Below are 21,932 nucleotides of genomic sequence, written 5' to 3'. Positions count from 1 at the left end.
ATAGGAAAGACTTCAGGCCTCATCCATCAGAAAGATAACATAGGTTAGATCCTATAAGAGTTTAAGATTTTATCTTAAACCATTATGTAGATACTTAAATTCCTGTTGAAGGAGTTAAAACAAGATTTTACGTCCCTGTATCTATATATAACTTATAGGATTAAAGAAAGAAGGGAGGTAACATATTTAACTCTCTTACTTCAGCTATCTAAATTTGAATTTTAGTGCCATTCTTCCTTTGTCTATAAACATCTTTCCACTCACTTTGGCAGACACAGCCCTACCATGCACAGATGAGATTTCTGAATGCCTCTGTCAGAGGCTGAAAGCTTTCAGCTTTCCACAGAACTGTGCACGTGAGCAAAAGGACTGTTTTCACAGGCAGATACTGTAATCTATTTTGGGAATCTGCATGGAAATGAATGCTGAATGGTTGCTTAACTTTAACCTGGTGTTTATGAAGATGTCTAGTGACTTTTAGTGCTTTTAGATGTAAAAGAAGAAATACATTTCTAATCCCAAAGAAGGGATTAACTTGTTTATACCTCTTATATTCCATTAAAGATGCAACATTTGCTTTATGTCAAGAGAAGTCCCAGCTTCTTAAAAGCCTTGTGTAAGTGCAAATATTAGCTGGCACCAAAATGGGATACAGTTAGGTCTAATGTCATGTCACCAGTATTGCTCATATTATAAAGAAAGTGGCAGTGCCTTTGAATAGGAACTGCATGGTTTGTTCAAGTAACTCTGCTCTATGTACATTCAAAATTGGCTTCTGACAACAGGATTTCAAAAGTAAAGTGCAACATGTTTGTACATGCAAGGAATAATAAAAATGACCTGTAGGAGCCCAGCTGTCCACTGTTCACTAGGCATAGCTGCCCTTGACTAGCAGTCTGACAGCAAAACTTCCTTATCACTAAATCAAACACACACACACCCAAAACCACAAGCTGAACATTTCACCCAGAAACTAACCAGGCTTTCTTGTAGAAGTTACATATTTCACATTTCATGTTCCCTCTTTTGATGGTTGAACTGAGAAGCAATAGGAAAAAAAAAATACCTGGGTACATCAAATTTTTGCTGGGCCAGTGCAATGGATCATTCTGTTCTCTGGTTACAGCACATCATGAGAATGCAATTCAGTGGGTGACCCAGCCAAGAGGGAATAACAGGGACATGAACTACCTGAATTACCACTCCTATGGAGCACTGAATCTACATTTTCACAAAGGAACAGCTGGTGTTTTTTCAGGAGTTAATTCCTCACAAAGATGCTCAGCCTTTCCACTCTTACAGCATATTTTCCTTTGAAGATTCAGTCTGTTGAAAATCCTATTTTACACTTGAAATAGGAAAGACAAAAGAAGTTTCTTCTACTCCACTACCTATGTTCTTTAGTAGATCATTTAGAGGAAACTCACCATGGTTTCCTTTTAATAAAGTCCAACATGCTTATACAGAATACAGATGGACAGGAGATGCAAGAATATTGGAAGGAAATTGGACATACTTTACCCTTTCCTCTTGCTCTGACTGCATTTTGCTCCTCCTCCACGCTCCACCTTCAGAGAGTAAGAACCTAGCCATTTTCAGAGGCTGCTTAGGAGCTGTCTAAGTTATCATCATACACGTCAAAAGTATTTTAAGATACAGCTGAGTGTACCAGAATATGCAACAATGACAAAGCCAGGCTGCCTGGCATGTTTTGTTCATGCTGTATGAATACCTACATAGGAAAAATTCCAGCAGTGCTGCCTCAGTAAAGGAACTTTATCAACAAACACCCCTCCAGTGACTGAGATAACCAGAGGACCAGACAATATCATCCAGTGAATACTGGAGCCTTTCATTTAGGGTCACCCAGTCCAAAACTCACTGCCCAGAGAGCCAAACTCTCCCACAATGACTTGTTTCATGAGCTTTGTGGGATTGTTTCTCCTCCCTGTAGCATCCCAGTTCCTCTGGCACTTCTACAAATACTACAGTATCTCCACTGGGACTTAGAGTGCTTCAGAGAATATACACCCTATGGAAAAATCTCCTCCTCCAGTTGCTCACTCAGATTCCAGCAATGAGACAAATAATGTAGAGACTACTTCAGCACTGTCCTTCCTGATGCACACAAGAGATTTGAGTACATGTCCCAAGGCTTTTTTCTTTGCCTTCTTGCACCTTTCTGAGTTGGTAACAGGGCCAAGCTATAGTGTCTCTCAAGTAAAATCCAGAAAACACGTTTTTAAAATGTACCAGCATCTCCGTAACATAACACATTACTTTACATGGAAAAGGAAAGAGAGATGGAGGGGAATAAAAAAGGAGCAAGACTGGAATGCCGAATGGTTTCCCACAGTATTCCTTAACAGCAAGGGAGGAAAGCATTGAATAACTGGTGCAGGCGTGTTTCCCTTTGTTAGCACACCCGACATCTGTGATTCTGCTGCTTGCTGCCCTGTGGAATCCCTTCCAGTTGTCCCAGCAGCTCAGAGTCCTGACAGAGAGGGTGATGGAGAAAATAGCAAAGGAAGAGCAGCTGCGAGTTTTCAAGCATAGTTTCCATTTGTTCTGGATGCCCACAGCAAAAGCACCTTGATTTTTTGGCAGTAGCCAGCCTGAACATGTTTTCTTCAATTTGTTCCATGATGTGACATGACACATTAATGGAAGGCAGCATACCCACACACAGCAGGCTGCCTGAGGTTGTCTAATCACCACGGTATCCACCAAGAAAAATGTACAAAATCTTTCAATCTTTTTCAATTGGACTCAAGATTTACTTGGCCACACTCTGAAAGCATATATTTGAGCCTGAGGACTGGATCTGTGTGATGATGAGCTCTTCTTAAGAGCTGTTAAGGAAACAAAGGAAATGACCCCTTGGATCAGATCAAGGAACTGTTTCAATCGGTGTCCCGCTGAAGTGGATGCTGGAATCCTGTCAACAGAGGATGTTGACATGAGTCAGCCAGCAATGTTTGCATGGCTCAGTCTGTAACAGAATATTCTGCTTATATAGGGTGCTTCTTTGTGATTTTTCACTTTGTGACTGCATCCCATTGCACTGGACCTACTACTTGCTTTTCAAATAGGTTAGCTTGCCATTATTGAGAGATCTTTTGTATGTTTGTCTGTCTGATTTTTCCTGTTGAAACTCTTGATTTTACAATATTTGTTTTTTTCATTTTTTAAGAGAATCTCCTTTTTGAACCCACAACTATCATGGCACCCCATGCTACCATAAGCTGTTGCACTGGTCTTTGCTTCGTGCTGTTTAGTGCCATCTGAGTCCATTTTTTTGCCCATAGAATGAATCCCACAGAGAATCAAAGTTGGCCAGGACAGATTTCTTTTGAACCTCAGATGGAACAGAAGGAACGGCATTTTAGTGTGTCTTTAATTACATCCACCATGACAGTTCATATGTGTAGCAATAAAAATAACCATAAACCTACCTAATCATTAAAGTAAAGCAAACAGCTCCTCTCTGTATCATCATACACAGGTACTGGAGTTGCTAATAAACCAGGAAGAGCACTGAGGCACTGGAGTAGCATCTTTCCTATCTCCACAGTTTCTTAAACAACTTTAGAGGCGTATTTTTATTAAGTATATGAAAGGCAGATGATCTTAAACCTCAAAAAGAGTCTGTATAATAATTGTGTGCTCTTCTAATGCTCTCCAAAGACCTATTCAGAGTCCGTTCTGAAAGACAATAATATATCAAGAACTTCTGCAAACTTCCTCCTAATGAACACATGCCAATTTGAGACCAAGAATTCTGGCCTCAGAGGACAAAATAACCACTGCACTTAGTCTCTGGGTGTTTTGCTACTTTATTTCAGAGTGATTCAAAATCTAATTAAATTTCTAAACTCTAATGAAATTACAGAAGAAAAATCATTTAGGATTATATTATATACAATTACTCACAGCTGAAAATTACAGTTAGCCTCTTTCACCAAGACAGAGTCTCCTGAGAAATCCTTGTTATTCATATAACGTATAAATCTGACATTACTCCCACTATTTACAGGTCGAAGGTAAAAGCAGAATTAATTAAACATATATATCCTACCCACTGGCTGGATGGTGAAGAACAGAGGGAAGGCTGATAATGATGACGGTGCTTGAAGCCACATTTCCCAATTTGGTCAAGAATCAGAATAAACCTATTACAAAGCAGGATTATATTAAGTCTGTCTTATTCTGGTCAGTGCTTTTCCTTGCTGGAGGTCTGCTGTGAACAAGAACAGTGAAGCTTACACAGTGAGCTGTGTGCAGTCACCTAGATAAGCTCTTTGAAGCATTCATGGAAAAGTAGCAATGCAATAAAGCAAAAAGCTTTAGAGATTTCATCCAAATACTCAGATGCTTAGTTTCTTCTCTGAAATACTGAAACTACTTGAGACTGCTGATTTGGGCTATCAGAAGCAACAAAAGCCAACAAAAGCAAAATAAAGCAAAACCACCCCCAAATAAAAAAAAAACCCAACCACCAAACCCCAAAACAAAACAAGCAAGCTGACATTCCTGTTATTACTTCTAGAAGAGGTTTTCAGGAACCTTGAAGCATGGGATCATTTGCAGATGAAACATGAGGTACAAAAACACTGGAGGTTTCTTACAAGTGTCCTGATCTTTCCCATCCAGCTGGTGCAGAGATTTTTGTTTGCTTGGTTCTGGTGTTTTCAGTTCTGGTCCCATAGAGAACCAGGAGCAGAGAAAGAGCAAAAATGAACTACACACACACACACACGTGTGTGTGTGTGTGTGTGCACACCAACACTACAGGTCAAGGCAGTAACAAATACTTTCTATGACATCTGCCACACTCAATCTGTTGTAGCAATGCTTCACACAGCAAAATAGGACAGGGACATCAAGACATTTTTCTCAGAAGTTACTGTCTGGGAACTGGCTTGCAATAATTTAGCAGCCATAGTGTGCTGCTTCTCTACTCCTGAAAAAGCTGATTATGAAAGGGAAATATTCAAATGAGTGCTCTGCTGAAAACATGATAGCATTCAAGTTGAGTTCATAAGAAAGCTAGCAATACTGAAAGAGAATGCCTCAGAAAACTCTTCTTCTAAGATAGAAAATCCACTTGGTTATCCACAGATTCAGAAGATTTCAGCAGAAACAAATTCACTGTGATAGGATGTTTTCAATATGCAAAAATAACTGCTAGTGTTTAAAGGTCCCTTAGAAAGCAAATCTCTAATCTCAGTTGAACTAGGCTGTGCTGTTGGCTGTCCACCTTCTCTACAAAACATTTTCAAGTTTGTTTATGCATTGAGCTTAAACCCAAAAAAGGGAACTTTTGTTTGCAAATCTAACTACTCAGGATGTGACTGTAGTTTCTCAATAATCATGTGACCTGCTTTAGCTTTTTTTTTTCAGACACTGCAGAAGAGCAAAATTCATGAAAACTTGAGTGAAACCACTCTGTTGCCACAACTTCATAATGCCCTTACTAACAAGCTGGATATCAGCACCAACAGCATTTCTTCTCCTACGTAAGTGATCTAACTCATTTGTTTTCCATTCTTTCTGAGAGCTTTTATTCTTGAGCTTGATGGGCTTATTTGTTCCCCAGCTTAATTGTCTGTATCTTGTGTAAAACTTTGTTTCTTGGAAAAAAAAGTTTGTTGAGCCAGAGGGATATTTTGCTGAGTTTTCTAGGTCAGGTTTCTTATTCTGGGTGCAAAGGGCTCAGCTGTGCACAGTCCAGAAGACACAGTGAAGTCAAATGCCTGCAGCTTTGCAGATTAGATGTGCACCTGCTGAGCACCTTGTTTAGCACTTTGTTTCCTTCTCCCTGTCCAGGAAACAGTACTTCAGTAGAGTTTGAGGGAAAACTGACCTGCGTGCATGCTGGCTGCAAGCTGCTTTTGGGCTCTGCATCTCTCCCTTACTGACCTGCCAGAGTCCCAACTCACGTTGCTTCTAATGCTCCCTGCTGGCCCAAGCAGGGCTTTCTCACAACCTGTTTCCTACTTCATTCTTACTCATCTCCACTTTGTGCAGGGAAGAAGTGGGGCTCGTGGCTAGGAAGCCTCAGCAGGAGCACTGGGACAGTGTGGTCTAACGGGGAGGGGGGGCTGGCAGCAGTTCCATGGGCTATTGCCCTGCCTGGATGCTTGGTAAGGGGGCAGGCACCACCCTCTGGTGGCAAGGCTCAGCTTTTACCTAATGAGCTCCTCCCATGCTACCCGGCTTCATGCAGACATTCACAGAAAATCACCATCTACCCTTGGGGAGCCCCACAGGAGCAGTTTGCCCCACCTGAGACATGCAGACCAGTTATTCCCGCTTGCACCCACTGGGTACCCGCTCCTGCCTCACCTTCTGCAAAGCTGTCCACAGATCTGCAGCGTGCTCTACCCTGCCTCAGGGGCTCCCAGAGATTTGCATCCTTTCCTATTTGCTGCCTCAATTACAAATGGCAGTGAGGTCCTGGCTGCTGCAAAGCCACTGGACCAGCCATTATCTGTTGCAATGAGGAGAAATATGAGTTGTTGGAGGAAAAGAAAAAAAGTCATGCGGAAGCAGGAGGTAACAAGCAAAGGGACTAAGGCAGACGCTGTGTACTTAAAAAGACGAGGCACACATTGCTGTTATGGCTGGTTCACAATACCTAATCCGGTGGGGAAATTGAGCTCTTCCTGCTCCCTGATTTTATGCCCAAATTGCATTCTGCACCATTTTCCGGGCTGAGCTGACCTCTGGGCAAGGCACCGCTGTGTCGCAGGGAGCCCGGGCGCAGCAGTGTGACACAGAGGCTGCTCTCTGCTTGGCTCAGCTGTGTGCAGCAAGGCCTGGGGAGAGCTGACTCTGCCCAGAGTCACACCGAGATCACAGCCTGGAGGCGGCCAGCCCAGTGAGTTTATCTGCAGCTCCATCGCCTGCTCAGCAGCTCCACCTCGCCGAGGGTAACCGCAGCGGCAGAGCCGTACTCTGTTACAGTGCGATACTCCGCCTTGCAGAGAGATACTCTGTGTTACAGAGCCATACTCTGTGTTACAGAGCCATACTCCGCCTTGCAGAGAGATACTCTGCGTTACAGAGCCATACTCTGTGTTACAGAGCCATACTCCGCCTTGCAGAGAGATACTCTGTGTTACAGAGCCATACTCTGTGTTACAGAGCGATACTCTGTGTTACAGAGCCATACTCCGCCTTGCAGACAGATACTCTGTGTTACAGAGCCATACTCTGTGTTACAGAGCGATACTCTGTGTTACAGAGCCATACTCCGCCTTGCAGAGAGATGCTCTGTGTTACAGAGTGATGCTCGGAGTCGCAGAGCGTTTGCAGCCGGCAGGGAGAGCTTCCCCGCTGGCACCCGCCTCCAGCCCAGCTCACCCCGGCACGTTCTCCGTTCCTGTTTCTCCAGTGCCCCCACCTGTAGCAGGGCCCATCCAGCCCGCGGTCTGTGCCAGCGGCGCACTCACCAAGGTGCTCCCCAGCGGCTGGAGGCGCTGCCCGGTGTCTCAGCGGGCTCCTGGTGCTGCCAGAGCCGGGGGCACATCCCCATCCTGCGCCAGCTGCACACCGTGCCCGAGCCAGCGCACAGCACAGGGCAAACAGCACCGCACTGGCTTCGGGGCTCTTTGAAAAATGATCCACAAGTCACTCAAGCCTGGGTATCAAATTCATCTGCTAGGCTCTTCCACACAGGAGCAAGTACTCTGCAAGTCCAGAGGGTTTATTCAAGACGTGAGAGTTAGTCTGAACTCTCTATAGAGTCAGAAATCCAGCACTGCAGAGTTTAAACCATCATTTCTAACCCCCCCCCAAATGAGAGATTTTTGTATCTCCCCAAAAGATCTAAATTGCAGATAAGATCAAGATCAAACAGAAAAACATGTATTTGAATTAGTTAATCCACCTATTTCCACCCAAGAAAAAACTGAAACAAATAGAATCCACCTAACACTGCCTTTGAAAGCAAACGGTATTTAAACAGCATCCAGTAAATGATATTAAACCTTAATTAAAAGCATATTGCAAGAATGAATTGAAAATATTCTCTTTAGTCTTGTGGGTTTTCAGGAATTTTCCTCCCTTTTTAAAAAGAAACTAATAATTTAATCTCAATATATTAAACTGACCTACATATAATATTCCATGTAAAATATTATTTCTGCCATAAAACACATAATCTGTCACTGGTTTAATTCCATTAGAAAGCATACATTAAGGTCTATGTATTATGATCATTAGGATAATAAAAGTAATACAATATCACTTTTATTATGCTTGAATTTAAAACATTTTTCATATGAGCACAAAGAATAATTAAGGGGATGGAAGAAAGGTGGTTTTTTTAAAATTTATAATGAAATAAAATCACAGGCAAGAGCAAAGAGACCAGCTCTTAATATGGAAAAACCAGAAGCTATGCTTTTTGTGCCCACTGTGTAGCCTTAGAGCTTTTTGTTATCTTTAAATTTCCTTATCTTTATAACTTTGGTACTGGTCATTTAGTAGAGCCAGTGTATGTGACAGTGGTCACAAGGGTTCTTGGATGAGGGAAGAGACGAGAATGTTGACTCCATGTTCAGAAGGCTTGATTTATTATTTTATTATATATATATATATATTACATTATAACTATACTAAAAAGAAATAGAAGGACAGGTTTCCTCAAAAGCTTGCTAAGCTAAGAATAGAATAAGAAGAATAAAAACAAAAGGCAGCTCTCTCGGACTCTGTCTGAGATAGCCCCGTCTTGATTGGCCATTAATTATAAACATTCAAGATGGCCCAATCAAAAATCCACCTGTTTCATTCCACAGCAGCAGATAACCATTGTTTACATTCTTTTTCTGAGGCCTCAGCTCCTCAGAAGGGAAAATCCTAAAGAAAGGATTTTTAGTGAAAAAGATGTCTGCGACAAGTGTAAGCACAGATTCTCTACTCCTCACAACTCTCCTCTGAGTGTCATGGAGGTTTTGGAGAGAAAACATTTCTGCTTGCACAAAATAAGTTTCCAGACATTTTCATTTCGTAGAAAAGTTTGCCAAAAAAAAAAAATACTTTCAGCTCTGAATTATAGTTCCCAAAACATATTTGCTTGAAAACTCAAGATTTTTTTTTAAGCTCTTCTCCAGATTTTTGAAGCTTGATTTGTAATTTATTAAAATTTGAGAATAGAAATGTGATTAAGACCAGGAAATAAAAATAAATCTGTTGTAAGCCACCCAATATATCAGGGGTTTTTGGCATAACCTGGAAGCCCCAGGCCCACACTCAGCTCAAGAGTTTTAGCAGTCTGAAAAAAAGACACGAGATTATTTCTGTAAAGATACCAAAATGCCTTGTTTTGGAATGTAAGCTTCAAGCTTAAAAGCAGTCATGTTTCTAGCATTCATTTTACTGGACAACAAATGAAAGTACAGACCCCAAAACCTCAAGAAAATAAAATTCTTTCTCCACAAAACATGGAGGGGAGGAGCTGGGACTTACAATGTTGGACACCTTAGCAATAGGAAAACTGAGTGCGTTTAAGACATTGAAATTCTACTTGTGTTTCAGCCAGATAACACTCCCTTCCCAATTCCTGCTATGGTGGGGAATGCCAATGAGAAGATGCTGCTGTGTGCAAGGCAGCTGTGTCCCCACCAGGTGCCCCTGGTGCTGTCACCCTGGCAGTGACCTCGTGCTGTGCCTGCAGCACGTGCAGGGGGCAGGGGTTGAGCAGCACACAGGTTTAGAATGCAGGAGTCATATCTGCCTTTAAAGCCTCCTCATGGTCCAGCACCTCATGCAGCTGCACATCAGTTACATCATTTGGAGCTACTTGAAAAGCCCCTGGTGGAAATATCCTTGCACTGAAAAAAACATTCAAGTGTACATTTTAAACAATTTCCTATAATAACCAAGCAACATTAAAACTAAACGTGACCTCTCCCTTTTCTCATTTTTAAAAGATGTTGATTCTGTTTTCTTGCTAAAGTATGTGGGAATGAATTGTTTTCTTCAAAGCCACTCCATTCTGAGGGCCTGCACACTCTGAGCATCAGAGTGGCTTAGTGGCTTTATGGAGTAGGAAAGAGCCAGGAGGTGTCCTTTTCATGAACAGGGAACTTGGTGTAGAACTCTCTGGAAAGGTTTGTTTCCAGCTGACAAAATTTGCTTGCAAGAGGAAAAGACTCTTCTCTGCCAGCAATAAATCCCATTCTGAAGACTGGAACTCCAGGCAGGATTGGGATTTGTGGGAAAAGGGGTGTTGGGCTATGCCATATCCTCACTTATTAGCATGTTTTATTAGCTTTGGTGCATCTGTAATCTTTTCCTTGATTTAAAGCAGCTTCTCTTGCATAGAGCTCTCTGGCTTGCAATGACAAAATCATGGAATGGAAACAGTTGTAAGGCAACATAAAATTTTGGAATTGTATTTTCTCTTCTGGTCAAAAAGTGGCACATTTCTCTGTGTGTGGCCACATTTCTAGGATGCTGTCATTAACTTGACTGATAACATTTCACTACTGCAGGAAGGCTCAGATTCTATCCTAGGATTTATTAGAATCAAGTATCCCCTTGGAAAAAGCCAGAAATGGAATTCTGCTCAGTGTCCTAACAGGCTAAAATATTTCCATTCCAGATTTTTGGAGAGCAAAGGTACATGCTTCTGGAAACCCATGGGAGGAGGAAATAGGTGAGTTCATGGTAGGATTTTCACTTCCAGACAGGAAGTTAGAGGCAAAATAACAAAACTGAATGTCCTTAGAAGACTTCATATACTTTTTAGGTGTAGAAAATAAACATTGTGAGTTTGTAATTGCCTATGCTGCAGAGTCCTGCCATGTGACTGACTCTTTAAATCACGTGTATGAGGACAGAGTGTGGGACTCAGATCCTGAACACAGGCACCCCCTGCTTGACATACTACCCTTGTGTACACACAGTGATGCCAAATCACAACACACAGTTTACACTTTAAAATTCTCCTTCCTCCCAGCAAAGACTTACAGAGGCAGAGCAGCTGGGCAAGGCAGGAGGCTCAGGACTGGGAGGTGGATATGTGCATATCTGGAAGCAGCAATAACAGTTTGGAAGGATGCAGATTGGCAAAGGAGCGTGGATGGGGGATTTTGCTTTTGGGGTAAAAGTAAAGCCCTGGCTCTAAAACTCAGCTGAGACCTGCACACACCAAAAGCTGAAGTTGTTCATTATCATAAAACACCCTCGAGCCCCTCAGCCACAGGTTCACATGGCTTCATTTTATGCAGGGATTTTAAAGAACAGACTCAGACTCTCCTCAGCCACTTACTCAGGCTTAGCATTCTTTTTAGGGATGTGTTACATCTGAAACTAAAAAATTTATTTATTATTTAAAGGTGTATATTCACTGAGTTGTCTTCACTATTTGCAGATTACACATATGTTATTATAGGAGTTACTCTGGGAGCAGTTCTAGCACTCGGTTTTCTGGCAGTAATAATATGCATGATCAAAGACAAAGAGATTGACAGTGTCTTTGGAGGTAAGAAAAAAATACTCCTGATCCCTTTTCCATAGATCTAGCTCTCCTCATCTTCTGATACAGCAGATCTGAGCTTCAGTGTTAGCAATTGTGTATTTACAACAGCTCTGGCATTCCTGCGAAGAACTAATTTAAAAGTGTCTGAATTGCTGGACTGCCTATAACTGCAGACTTACATTTCACTTATAACCAAGTCTACTCTTTAGCCTCAAAGTTGTTTCTCATCATACCCTGGGGATATCCTACAACCTAACTCAAACCAGACAAAGTATTAGCTAAGACACAGGTCTGAGAAACCTGTCATGAGATATTCCAGCTGGAAGAATCAAGAAGGGCTTTAGGAAAGTTGCATGACACAACTAATATCAAAGAGTTTTGCCTCAGAAAGGATGGCTGGATCTTTACCAGCTGTAACTATGTACTCCTGGTTGCCTCCTCACAAATTCTGTGGAGGCCTATCACCACTCTGTTCCTTGTTTCTTGACTAACCACATTTTCCTCTTCTCACTTTAGAGTCAGATGGAAAAATGGATAGAAGGTAAGAGTCACTGTGTTTTCTGTTATGCACAACTTCTAATTTCTCTCTCTCATTATGCATGATGCTTCCCCATGCTGGAATGATTGCACATAACACACATGGTAAGCCCCTAGAGGACTGTGATATCTAGTGAGTATGCATGGAAAAAGGAATGTTCTTTTAACAACTTCTCAACATTTCAGAAATACACAAGAAAACCCAGCAGACATTCTTTTTAAAATGAAAATCCTTCAAACACTTGTGATGAAACTTCTTTTTTTTTGTACCATGAATAATAACAGCAAACTCTGGGTAACCTTCTAAGGTTACTCTGTTTGCAACTCAGTTCTGAAAACTCCCTTCACACTTACAAGTCAGGGTCCTGCAGTGATCATTCCTGCTGGGAGGGATGCCTCTCTGCCCTTCACCTTCCTCCCCCTTACCCAGAAAGAGCAAGGCCATTTTAGGGTCTGAGCACCTGACCAGCTCAGCAGCAGGAGGGCAGTGCCAGCCTCCTTGGGCAATGGCCACTCTGCATCTCCCCCAAGGACAGGCAGTGGGGAAGGGGTGTACAGGAGCAGAGGCTCTGGACTGCAAGCTCTGGTGGCTCATGGTAACCTACAGATGTTACACATGTTACAGATGTATCCTACAGATGTGGACACTTTTTTGTGTCCCTCTGAGACATTTTATAAGTGACTAAAAACCCCCAAACATCAACTAAAGAGCATTCTCATCAAGGGTAGACAACAGCTGTACTCTATGATTTCAGAAATGGCTTTTGGCCTCTCTCAGAGAGCTGGATAGAAGACTGTCCCCACCACAGCCATTCCTCATAAAGAGAGCACAGCATATGTAAACACTGAATTAAACTGAATTAAACACTGAATTAAAGACCAAAGCAAGGACAGCCTTTGCAGGAGCAGCTTCAATGTTTTGTGTGCCTGACAGAGAAGGGCCTCAGTCCTGCAGCACGTGTTATTTACCCAGGGAGACACTCTTTCAGTGTAACTGGCACAAAATGTTTCCTTTTTTAGTAATACACCATTCTCTGACAAGACTCCAGCAATTTCTGTGCATTAGCCTGAAATAGATTAGGGCTATGATAAAGTCAGAAGAACAAACATAGAATACCTGGTAAACTTTATGATGCTTTCAGGGCAGTGTAGACAGAGCAATTAATGGGAAAGTCATAAGGAAGAGCTAAGTCAGAACAGAAAAGCCAGAGACCAGAGTCAAGAGAAAAGAGAATAAAGGGATGAGAGGGACAAAGACAAGAAACACAGAAGGCAGTGGTAGATTTATTGCCTGGGTGAAATGCAGACAGGATGATCTATGAACTGCTCCACACTGGACTTCTCTAGCTCTCTTTGCTGTTTATTATGTGCCATATTTTCCTTCAGAGACAGTCTGAACATTTATTACATCATCCTCTGATCTTTCTAGGGGAAGTGGCTGACTTTGTGGTGGCAGCAAAATTTAACATCTTTAATGGTGACCTTACATTGACCTCTTTGATGTTTCCTTATCCCAGTCTACAGGCATTTGCTAAAAGGTAGAGTGAAATTTCCAGTTTCATGACAAAATTCTGGTCTTAAGGCTGGAAGTGTGACACAATACAGAAACGTTTTGCCTTAGAGCCACTGACACTGACCAGTGAGACAGACTCTAATTCCACAATATTTTGGGGCAAAACTATTTATGTTAAAGATGACACTTTTATGGCTAAGTAGAAAAAAACTTAGAAATCCACTGTCACTTCTTAATCAGTGTACTCAATTCTGCTGTACTAATCAGTAATTTACTAGCAAATCTTTGTTCTCATTCGCCTCAAGGCATTTATGTACTACTCTCTGGGATTCTATAATGCTGGTAATAATCTGTGGGAACAGAATAGCCTTCTACTGGTTTTGAGGAAACCTCTGGCAGTAAAAATACTACCAGAGCTATATAAACATTTAAAAATGCTCCTAATAAACTAATACTTAGTAGGATTTATTTAGGTCACCAGAGACACATATGATAATTAGGTCTAAGTTGATTTTGCTTACTTGCTTCAGTTCCCTAGGGAATTCTAATTAATGGAATTTTAGACCAGTGGCCAGTCCTAGAAAATGCTCTGATAAAGTGAAGTCTATTATCTGAAATCACCTGATTTATTCTAACCAACCATATAGCCATCCTGAATCCCTCAGGGAAAGGCAACCTGGAACCTGTTCAGTGTTAAGAGACACCATCCCTTTAGGACTGGAGAGGAGAATTGGCAAATCTTCTGCAAACAGCTTCATTTTCTGCTTGACCAGGGGTGATTATTAGTGCTTGTTCTGGAGAAAAATATTTAATCCAACTGATAGAACACTCAACCAAATTCACCTTCAGCCAAATTTTGTTTTAAATTTTACATCATTATTCCTACAAATGCCACCAGCCACTCAGTATTTCTCTAGATGGGAAATACTGAGTGGGCATCACCCAGCACTGCACTTCCATAGCCAGTGGAGTTGCTCAGCCTCATAGCAGCTGAAGGTCTTGATGCAGATAATCATCCTCTGTGTCAGAACCCAAATTAGCTGGTACTGAACCCTTCCAAGAACAGATTTCACTAAAATCAGGAAGTATTTGAATGCATCCCCCTCGATAATTTCCAAAACACTTAAAACACAAGTGTTTCAATACCCACATGCCACTGACAGCTCATTGTGAAATAATTAACAGAATTTACCACTTTATTTAGTCAGGTACATAACATTAAGGTTTAAACAATCAATTCACAATGGGTTGCCCTTAAACTCAATGGGGTATTTACTAACACTTGAGAAGAAAAAGGCTTGAGGCAAGATTCTGTCAGCCAACAAAACAGCAATTTATATGTCAACTGACAATTATTTAACGTCCTCTTTTTTAATTAATAGCTCATGTCAGTATCAAATGCCATCTTGGTGTAAGCTTGGTAAATTATAATGCCTAAAAATTTCATGCAAGTTTAATGTATTCATAAAAATGTCTGGGCACATTTAATGCTGGCAATATTTTGAGTTAACTACAGTGCATGTCAGCCAGATTTATTTTGACAGGAGACAAAGAAAGAGACATACAGAGACAAGGAGAAGGGTGGAGAGACAGAGAATGTTTACTAAAAAAGAAAAGGTACATATTTTAAACCTGCCATAAATGAATCTTTTGTCAACACATCCTGGGCAACAGCACACACAAAATTCCCCATGCCATTCACTGGGTTCTACAGGACTCCATGTAAATCATTCAGTAGAAAAATCAGGTTCTAAATGCAATACACAAGTTCTTCTGATGTTTTACGGAAGAGAGGAGGAGCTTGCCAAGCGTATTGGTGATTTTCTTTCCCTATCCAAAGCCTCATCTAAATATTCTCTTATATTTTCCCTCCTGACTTCTAAAGGACCAACTTCTCTCTCCTTTGCTAGACTGTGCTTGAGAAACACAGAATACTTTTGAGAATTGTAGTATTCTTTAGGTGAATGGAGCAGGTCTTGGCATGTAACTGCACTTTAAAACCTCGAATATGTTCTAAAATTCATTAAAAACAGTGCCAGACATTGCATAGGAAGTGAAATTGTCCACTTTGCAAATATAAACATCACAGACAGATGGCATGGAAAAGACAAGGTTTGGGCAATCGTGTGCAGGTTTCAATGTTGAGCTGCAGTTTCTTCCAACTACCAGAACTGTGGCAGCCTGAACAATTGAACCAGGAGTCTTTTTCCTAGCATTTTGTCATGTTCAGGTCTGTAGCCTGACAGGCAGGGACAGTGAACAAGATCTGATCTAAAAATATCATATCCTTCAAACAGGTTTGAAGTCAGATAGAAAGACAAACATCTTGTTTTGGAGATGAGAAGAGTTCTATCTGATCCAAAATTGATCTATAGCACTGTGAATTGCAGAATGCCACACCTCATGAGTCCCATCACCTGCATATGGGAGACACAGTCTGTCTAGTCACTGGAGTCTGAGCTCACAAATAAACTTAACTGGAGATCAAGTTTTGATGCTAGAGTGGGTACTTGAAAAAAACATATGAGAGTCCTTTGGAAAATGGTTCCAAAATTTACAAACCAAAATCCCTAAGTAAATACAAATTGAAAAAAAAAAAGAGACTTTGGCCTTGGCTGAGAGTGTCACTGGAAGGGTGGTGCACAAGGGGAAAGGGTCAATATGGAGAGCACAGGTTTCCCAGGATGCTGGGCACTGAAATGCATTGCAGCCCCTCTGATACTGTGCCAGCTATTCACAGGTAACACGGTAAGTTCAGCCCACAGCCTGGCAGCAAGTTCCCTGCATCTATCCTTACTCTCCTAAAACAAGCCTACTTTTTCTTTTCCTCTCCCAGGAATATTTTAAACTATGCAATCAGTTTGATCTTCTTGGATCTGCAGCAGACCAGTCACGTAGACTCAGCAGAATCCTTGACACCTCTGTGTGAATGGATTCTCTTAACATCCCTCAGTGGTGCCCTAAGCTGTTCTTTCACTTGCCACTCTTGGTTTCCCAAGCAGACCTTCATAAGGTCTTTCATTCTGACAAGGAGGATATTCTATGTACAATTCAATCATCATGTCAACAAAGTTTTCAGAAGTTGTCACTGGTTTACATTGAAGCAAAACCAGTGAGCAACGACACTTAACTTCTTCAACGATCCAAATAAGCCTTGCAAAATCAGTCACAAATTATTCTTGTGAGGTCTGTTTGGACTACAGAGCCTCTCTTCACATTGCCACTGTGGCCTACAGCCAGTAGTGAAGAACTGACACGAGAATGGGAGTGGAAGACAGCTTGGAGGGCTCCAGTCCTCTTAGGCAGGAGAACATTTGCACTTCCCTGGGTAGATAGCACCTGCACAAGACAAGTGTGGCCCTGTTGATACAGCAGCACAGGCCCAATTCCTTGCTCAGCACTGTAGGGATTAGTGGGTGTTGATAGGCAGAAGGCTGTATTCACTGCTTTAGGCTTCCTAGCATGCATCCTGGGAATTGAGTTTAATGGAAAATATTTAAAGCTTCACAGATGCCATAATAATGCATGCTATTGCAAATAAATATAAGGACAAGTAGAGATGATCTAAACAACTCCATGTGTGTGTAAATGTTTAAAAATGGGCAAATAATCTCAGCAGAAATGGCTGTCTCAACTCCTTGTACATATATATTTGCATAAACAAAATGTCAATACCCATTCTGTGTTGAGGCAATAGTCACCAGTGACTAGAGTAATAAACTGTTTTTTCTTCCTACTCCTGTCACTGCCCTGTCTAGCTGAACTTGCTCTTCTGAACAACCTTGGACAAGTCCCTGGCTCAGGTTACCCGTTCCATAAAATGAAATTAATCTTTTTATCACACACTTCAAAATCAAGGACATTAAGCTTTGCACTATGCTAGGGACAGCAGGCTTTAAAAAGCATCAGTAAGACACTCTGTAGGCTTCAGCTCCCTTAGCACCATTCCTGGATTGAGGGAATACAGACACAAACAGTCCCTAAAAGACAGGTTTTATACATATATATATATATATATATACATGCACAATACACATGTATGTATGGCACAAACTTCTAGGGTGAGATTAATTCATTAAACCCATTTCAATGATACAGCATACCTCACTGATGCCAGCTATGAACCTGATGGGCAGAGCCACACTTCTGGCTATTTTTTGCTCCTCTGGCCACCCTCCACATTCCCTGGGAGGGCACCTGGCCCAGGGTATCTGTTCTCCTCTTGGATCTGGGGACTGCCTTTGTGGTTGACCTTTTCACAGCTGCCAAACAGGGAAGAATCCTTACTCCTTCCTACCCCTCTGCACAACTGTTTGAGGCTAGTCTTGAGCAGCTCTAAATAATTTGATTGTAAGAGTTGGTGCCAAACCTGCTGAGTCAGGAGAATGCTTTCCTGGTAATATTCAGACACCTGTCAGAGGCAATTCCTTCCACAGCCATCGTGGTTGCTGCTGGCAAACTTGCTGGTGCAGATGATTCCAGCACTGAACGAGTAATTCCACCCTTCCCTAGAGCTGCTGCAAGTGTGGATACAAAAAAAAAAAAGGCCAAATGTTTCTGGAAGAGCACCCTCTTCACCCCTGTCAGCAGGCACCCAGGGTAACTCAAATATTAGATGCCACTGAGCAAAGAGCCTCCTGCTCCCTGGCAGCACCAGTCTGCCAAACAAACTGAGTAGCTTTGTGTTGCCTAGGGCTTGTCAGAGAAGTGACAACAAGGGATTAGCCAGGAATGAAAGCTGCTATGATAGCTAAAGGACAGCTTAAAACCAACACAAATCAAGGCCTCTTGACGCAAGAGACAAGAGTGCCAGGTGTTAGTCAGACAGGAACAGCATCGAATTAGAGCTCCTGCATGTTCCAGCTCACAGGTTCCTGGGGATCACATTTAATTTCTGCACACAAGTTCACACCAGCCTTATGAAAAGAGAATCACTGATTTCCGATCCTTGTGGTGTCGTGACATTTAACATAATCGAGGGCTGCAAGACAAGATCGCTTTCCCAAGCACTGACACTAGATGGAGCAAAACTGAATAAAAGATTTAGAGCAGTGAAGAAAAAAATAAAAAAGTTCACGCATTTCTGCAACTCTAATGTGCTACTCATTTGAATTCTCACCTTTGATTATGGCTCTGGAAGTCACAATTAATAGCTCACTCTTTACACTTTGCAGGTCAAACACGGGATCAAGCCAAAACAGGTATGTCCTGGGGAAGTGGTGCTGGTGGCACAGGGAGGTGGGGTGGCAGTACTGGGCAGACCCAAAGCAGTAGAGGCACATCCACCTAGGGGAAGGTGCACAGCAATAAAGGCTGTGGGGTTACCCTGGGTTACAGAGAGCCCAGATGCGCTGGGCACTGTGCATGGGCTAAGGCAGGTGATTTACCTGTGCTGTGCCACAGCTTCCCAGTGCTCACCTGGGGCTCCCTGGCACAGGCACACTGCAAGGCTGGCTGCCCTGTGCAGCTGCCCCACAGCAGCAGCCACTCCAGGTAATAAACTCCTGGGAAAATGCAGCCACAAAAGGACCCAGGAGCTGCCGCTCAGCTGCTCCCCACCCTGTGAAAAGGCAAGAGTGGGAAGCACCCCAAATGAAAATAATCCAGTGTCTGCAATTCAGGGAGCCCTGGGATGCTACCCAAAAATGCATGGCTTGCTGATAGTGGATTCCTGCTTGGCAGTGACAAGGGCACCTGGAAGTCACCACAACAGCCACAAACATGAATTTATTCTGTTAATTCACTTAGGAAAAACAGATGCCTCCAAAGGTACAAAGGAACATCTACTAAAAGGAAAGTTAAGTGAAAGGAACTTCATGAATGTAACTCAAGCATCTCCATTAATAATTTTCTAGAATTCCTGTGATTTTTATCTGAGTATCTCCCAGCTCAGCTTTTACAATGATGTTTTACCTGGCATAATCCAGGTAAAACCAAAGCCAGAGAGTTATTGTTAACCTGCAATTTTTCTTTCTTTTCAGAGATGACAGCAATACAATAAGAAACCAAAGTACAAGAGATCAATAACCCTTTTGCAATCAACAGTTACCTGGTCTGAGGATCAATAGAAGTCTCTTGTGCACAGGCAGGAATCCTACCAATACCAATCCTTTTCTTTGTTCTTTAGTTGAAAGGCTGATTGATTGTTTACAGGAAGAGCTTATAGTGCTCCTAACTTCAATCACCTGCACCCAAAAGGTCTGCAATCCCCCTCAGCATGTCTATGCAGGAGATGTGTGAGGAAAATGAAATAGATGAGCTCTGTTCACTAATAGATCCTCCTTATTCTGTGATAAGTATATGATTGATTTATAAAGTCAGTGAAATACCAGATAATCAGAAAAGTGGCAATATAATTCAGCAGCAGAATTCATGGTCACACCCATATTTCAAGATAAGTAACTTGATAACTTGAAAAATCATTAATTTGAGGTTAGAACAAAATAAGGCTTCTCATTTATTTCAGGAAATAATACATTTTTTGTGTTAGTAAAAAACCATTTCAATCATTTAAAGTTTTAATTTTTTAAATCTAGAACTGAGGTCTTTTGTAGGTGTTAGTGATTTCAACCATTTAAAATTAATTACAACCATTTAAAATGAAAAATTCCTTTTTGAAACAATGTTTTTCATGTTTTGTTGACACTTCATGTCAACACTGTACAAACAAGCTAATCTGTTATTTCCATAATTTCTCTATCTCTATTTTTTTAGTATAAAACAATGCACTAAGTTCAATCAGAACTTGTGAATAATTTCAGTTTCCCAGCACCTTCATTCTTGTTCTCGCCTTATATGTTCTGGTGGGCTTGATTACATCAAAATTTCTTTGCCTGGCTCCAATTTCAAGCTTCTTACAGTGGGAGTGATAAGAAGAAAAATTAGAGCTTCATTTCAGAACAATGAGTGTAGTTTAAATAATTTAAAATAATTTAAGCCCAAGTTATTCTGTAAACACTTCCCAACTTTTAACAATGCTTTGAGTCAGTGGCTCTGGTCTCAGTTCAGAAAATAATGCTCTAGATTCTATTCTGTTTAATCCTCTTCTTTCAAGAATCCTGTATATAATCACAAGGTGCAAGAAAACAGGGAGATTTTTGTATTTGTCAGCTGTGGGAGCTTTGGGAACTCTTGGCCAGCATCCTCTGCTATTCCTACAGCTTCTCTCAGGAAACCCAGCAGAATTTCAAGGCTTGGGGGCCTCAGGTACATGGCATGCCCAACTTAATTAAGTAATATCCCAATATTTCACAGGCAGAGCTTTATGTTGTAGCATTACAGGATGACTCCAAACAGGATGTTACATTATTTTATTGCAACTTACCATTATCCAGAACCTAAGACCACAACCTGTAAACAAATAGGATCTTCATAACCTTTTAGCTCAAGCCAATGTCTATAGACATATGGGTTTTTAAAATCTCTCACCTTACATACATTCTTAAGGTTCACTTTTGTACCTGTTTCTGCTCTCTGTGTGGCAGTTCATAATGCAAATAATAAATAAATTCTTTCCAGCTCTCCACTAATATAAGAGATTTAATCCAACTTAAAAAAACCACCGACCAAACAAAAAAGCAATTGTAAGACTGAAGTCCAGCCTAGAAATTCTGTGTGTTATTAAGAAATATCACTCAGAAAAATCACGGGGACCAGGGCGTCCCATCCAGTAACCAACTTCCAGATCAGGCAGAGCTGATGTGCTGGGTCAGGGATTTGGAGGAAACATGCTGTTAGAGCATAAAGGCAGCTATAACAGAATTTTGTTTTTATCAAGAATAAGTTACTGTACTACTTGTAACTAACTGAAGGGATTTCAATATGGGCATTTTTTGGCTTTCACAGGTCATTTGTCAAATGTACAAAGAAAACTGGATAGTAATTTTTCCACACATTTTGAACAACAAAATGTAAAATTTATTTTGAGAGAAGAATGATATATTGGAATACTTTCCCTGGTTTCCTAGGTGTCTGTTACCCATTGCAGTAACACTCCAGTTCATTAGCAGCATTTGCTAACAGATAAACTAAAGCAGTAATGTGATACTTGTAAGTAATTTTGTGTACATGTGTAAGTGAATAAAGCATCTTGTAAGGTATCTGTTAATTGATTTGCTTCCTGTAGTATCATTTTAATTAAGACTTGGAACAGAAGAGAGAGCATGTGGTCAGGGAGGAAAGCTATCACCTTCCCTTATTTGTGTGAACAAATGTTTCAGTACACATCATTTCAGTACACTATGGGAAATAAAGATGAAAATAAACAAGAAATGCTAAGTTACAAGCAGTAGAGGAGAAAGGCCTGGAGAATTAAGGTAGGTAATCTTGATCAGGCAAATGTGCTGGGGTGGTGAATAGATTATGATTTCTCCAAAGCTTTTGGTGAGTGCC

At 41.3% G+C, this 21,932-nt stretch overlaps 1 protein-coding gene across 1 annotated transcript; it reads left to right on the top strand.

Moving 5' to 3' along the window:
- Nucleotides 1–5,376: 5,376 nt before the first annotated feature.
- Nucleotides 5,377–21,648, top strand: TMEM273 (transmembrane protein 273). The gene is made up of 6 exons (XM_071439068.1): nt 5,377–5,519; nt 10,613–10,666; nt 11,384–11,494; nt 12,008–12,032; nt 18,716–18,742; nt 19,523–21,648. The coding sequence occupies exons 1-6, from the start codon at nt 5,468–5,470 to the stop codon at nt 19,566–19,568; spliced, it is 315 nt and encodes a 104-aa protein (XP_071295169.1). The 5' UTR covers nt 5,377–5,467; the 3' UTR covers nt 19,569–21,648.
- Nucleotides 21,649–21,932: the final 284 nt, after the last annotated feature.

Source organism: Agelaius tricolor, unplaced genomic scaffold (assembly GCF_023055355.1).
Source record: "Agelaius tricolor isolate 1412-34295 unplaced genomic scaffold, bAgeTri1.0.p SCAF_13, whole genome shotgun sequence".
Lineage (NCBI taxonomy): Eukaryota > Metazoa > Chordata > Aves > Passeriformes > Icteridae > Agelaius > Agelaius tricolor.
Note: the sequence above shows the minus strand (reverse complement) of the source record. Positions and strands in the feature narration are given on the sequence as shown.